General features: G+C 34.4%; 1 protein-coding gene across 1 annotated transcript; it reads right to left on the bottom strand.

Moving 5' to 3' along the window:
• Positions 1-40: 40 nt before the first annotated feature.
• Positions 41-1,768, bottom strand: LOC117119948 (potassium/sodium hyperpolarization-activated cyclic nucleotide-gated channel 2-like; the record flags this gene model as incomplete). The annotated part of the gene is made up of 3 exons (XM_033264924.1): positions 41-187; positions 1,079-1,297; positions 1,619-1,768. Coding segments are annotated over 3 exons (516 nt in total), but the record flags the coding sequence as incomplete, so codon positions are not given.
• Positions 1,769-2,120: the final 352 nt, after the last annotated feature.

Genomic DNA, 2,120 nt, shown 5'->3' with positions numbered 1-2,120 from the left:
GTGAATAGCCAAGATACCGATAATAATAAATATATTTTACCTCTTTTAAAACTCGTGAAACTTCACTGAATATAACTTCTTCATCGAACATTTTACCATGATAACGGTACTCATAATAGTCAGTTATCTTGTCTCTTAAATCCTTTGGTAGTTTGCGATTGATCATGTATTCCTCCAGCTGCTTGACCTTGGAAACAAGGTGTTACAATGTGCAATTAATTAAATTGTTTTATACTGTTTGTAATGTTGTATTTAATGTAAGGTATTTTGTTTATTTTGATATAATAAGTTAATTTGGGCTTTTTTTTTTAATGGGTAATGAATTTCATTTATCGTATTTATTTTGAATAAACACTCCGGGGCGTTTACTGTTGAGAAGGGTTTTTGAGAGGGCCTTTGTTCGAGGGAGGCGTTTATTCAATGGAGGTGTTTATTTTTTTGTGTAAAATGGATACGTATAATAAATACTCAAATAAAGCCCCATTTACTGTAAATGTGAAACTACAACACATAATTACTGCCAAAATGTGTTATCGCATGATCATAAAGACTTACCGGTACTGATCCTAACCAGGTTAGAATAAATGTAAATCTACTGGAGTAGAACATTACTTAATAGAATGTGTTGAGAGTCGTAGTGCTTTCATTAGTTTTGCTTACAGTCATTTAGGGGACGTTTATTCGAGGAAAAAAGAAACGCACCAGGGCGTTTTTCAAAGCGGAACGTTTATTCGAATAAATACGGTATTTCCTTTAATAAGTTGATCTACTCGTTGCTTTACTTAAAATTACGTGTCTAATTGCTTTTACCTTATTCAATTTTGATCAATTTCTTAATATCTTGTATTAATTATCCAATTGGATTGTCTAGCTAATTTGATTTTTTTTGTTTCTTTTGAACGCACCGCCATTTGACGTGTGCTACTGTTATAACAGTGTATGATCAAATACATTTTTATTATTAACGCTTAAATTTCATGAACCTTCCACAGAAAAGCCTATTACTAAAAATACACACACTACACAAATGCCGGATGAATGTGTTGCCCGAAACTATCACATTTATCATAAAGTTTACCTTTTCTCTGTACATGCGGCTCGATGAATCCATAGATTGAATGATGGTTGTAGCATGACCAATGAACAGAGCAAAGCACGTAGCGCCAGATATCATGCTGATCATCGTTAACCACAAGTCGGAGATACTTTGAGGAGGAAACCTGCCATATCCGATGCACAACATGTGCGACATTGCTTTGAATAAGGACCATGTATATTGTTCACTCCACGGAGCGTTCTGTGGAATGAAAGAATTAATGTTTACCATCAGTACGGTAGGCATAGCCTAAAACCCAGAGTTTTGCAAAACTGTGTTGAAGGGATGATCATTGGATCTTTCAGGATTTTCAATCAAACTTAAAAGAAGATAAATCAGAATGTGTTATTTATTAAGCAAAATACGCGCATGTCCCAAAAGTGTTTTTCTTGAACACAACCCGGCACATACTTTTATGGGATCTTAACCGCAATATCAAGGGACGAGGTTCAGCTAAATGGTTCATTGTTTTTTCGAAACCGAAGTTTGCTTGGAAACAAGTCACATTATGCTAACACATACTTTAAGATTGTTGATAGCAACCCATGATTTGGCAGGAAAACCTTGAAGCTTTGGAACCAGAAACTGCAGACAGCCGTTCCAGTGGCTGATGAGAATCATCATACATACTAGATTGAAGATACGGATCACGGCACCGGCGATGTTGAATGTCTGCAATTCGATTGCATAAAAAATTGAACTATTTATCAAGATTAGTTATCAATCATGTCCTAAGTGGATTGTTTTAGGTTTATACCTGCACTGTACTTATTTTGTTCTTGTTATTGTTTCTAATAAAGAGCATTATACTTACTAAAGAAAATGGCAAATGAGAATGTGTATGTCATCTTAATATAATCGGTCGATATAGGCAACACAAAAATATACACATTATGCATATTATAGATAGAGTATAGTATCGTTATGATCATTATGCGTAGGCAGTTGTTTTTTGTCATCAGAAAATAATGACGTATCTCTTAAGACTTAAGCCAATGATTCAGGAATTGGAAGCCTTTAAATC

The sequence above is a fragment of the Anneissia japonica genome, unplaced genomic scaffold, assembly GCF_011630105.1.
Source record: "Anneissia japonica isolate Jap-2015-1 unplaced genomic scaffold, ASM1163010v1 scaffold125184_len2120_cov201, whole genome shotgun sequence".
Lineage (NCBI taxonomy): Eukaryota > Metazoa > Echinodermata > Crinoidea > Comatulida > Comatulidae > Anneissia > Anneissia japonica.
Note: the sequence above shows the minus strand (reverse complement) of the source record. Positions and strands in the feature narration are given on the sequence as shown.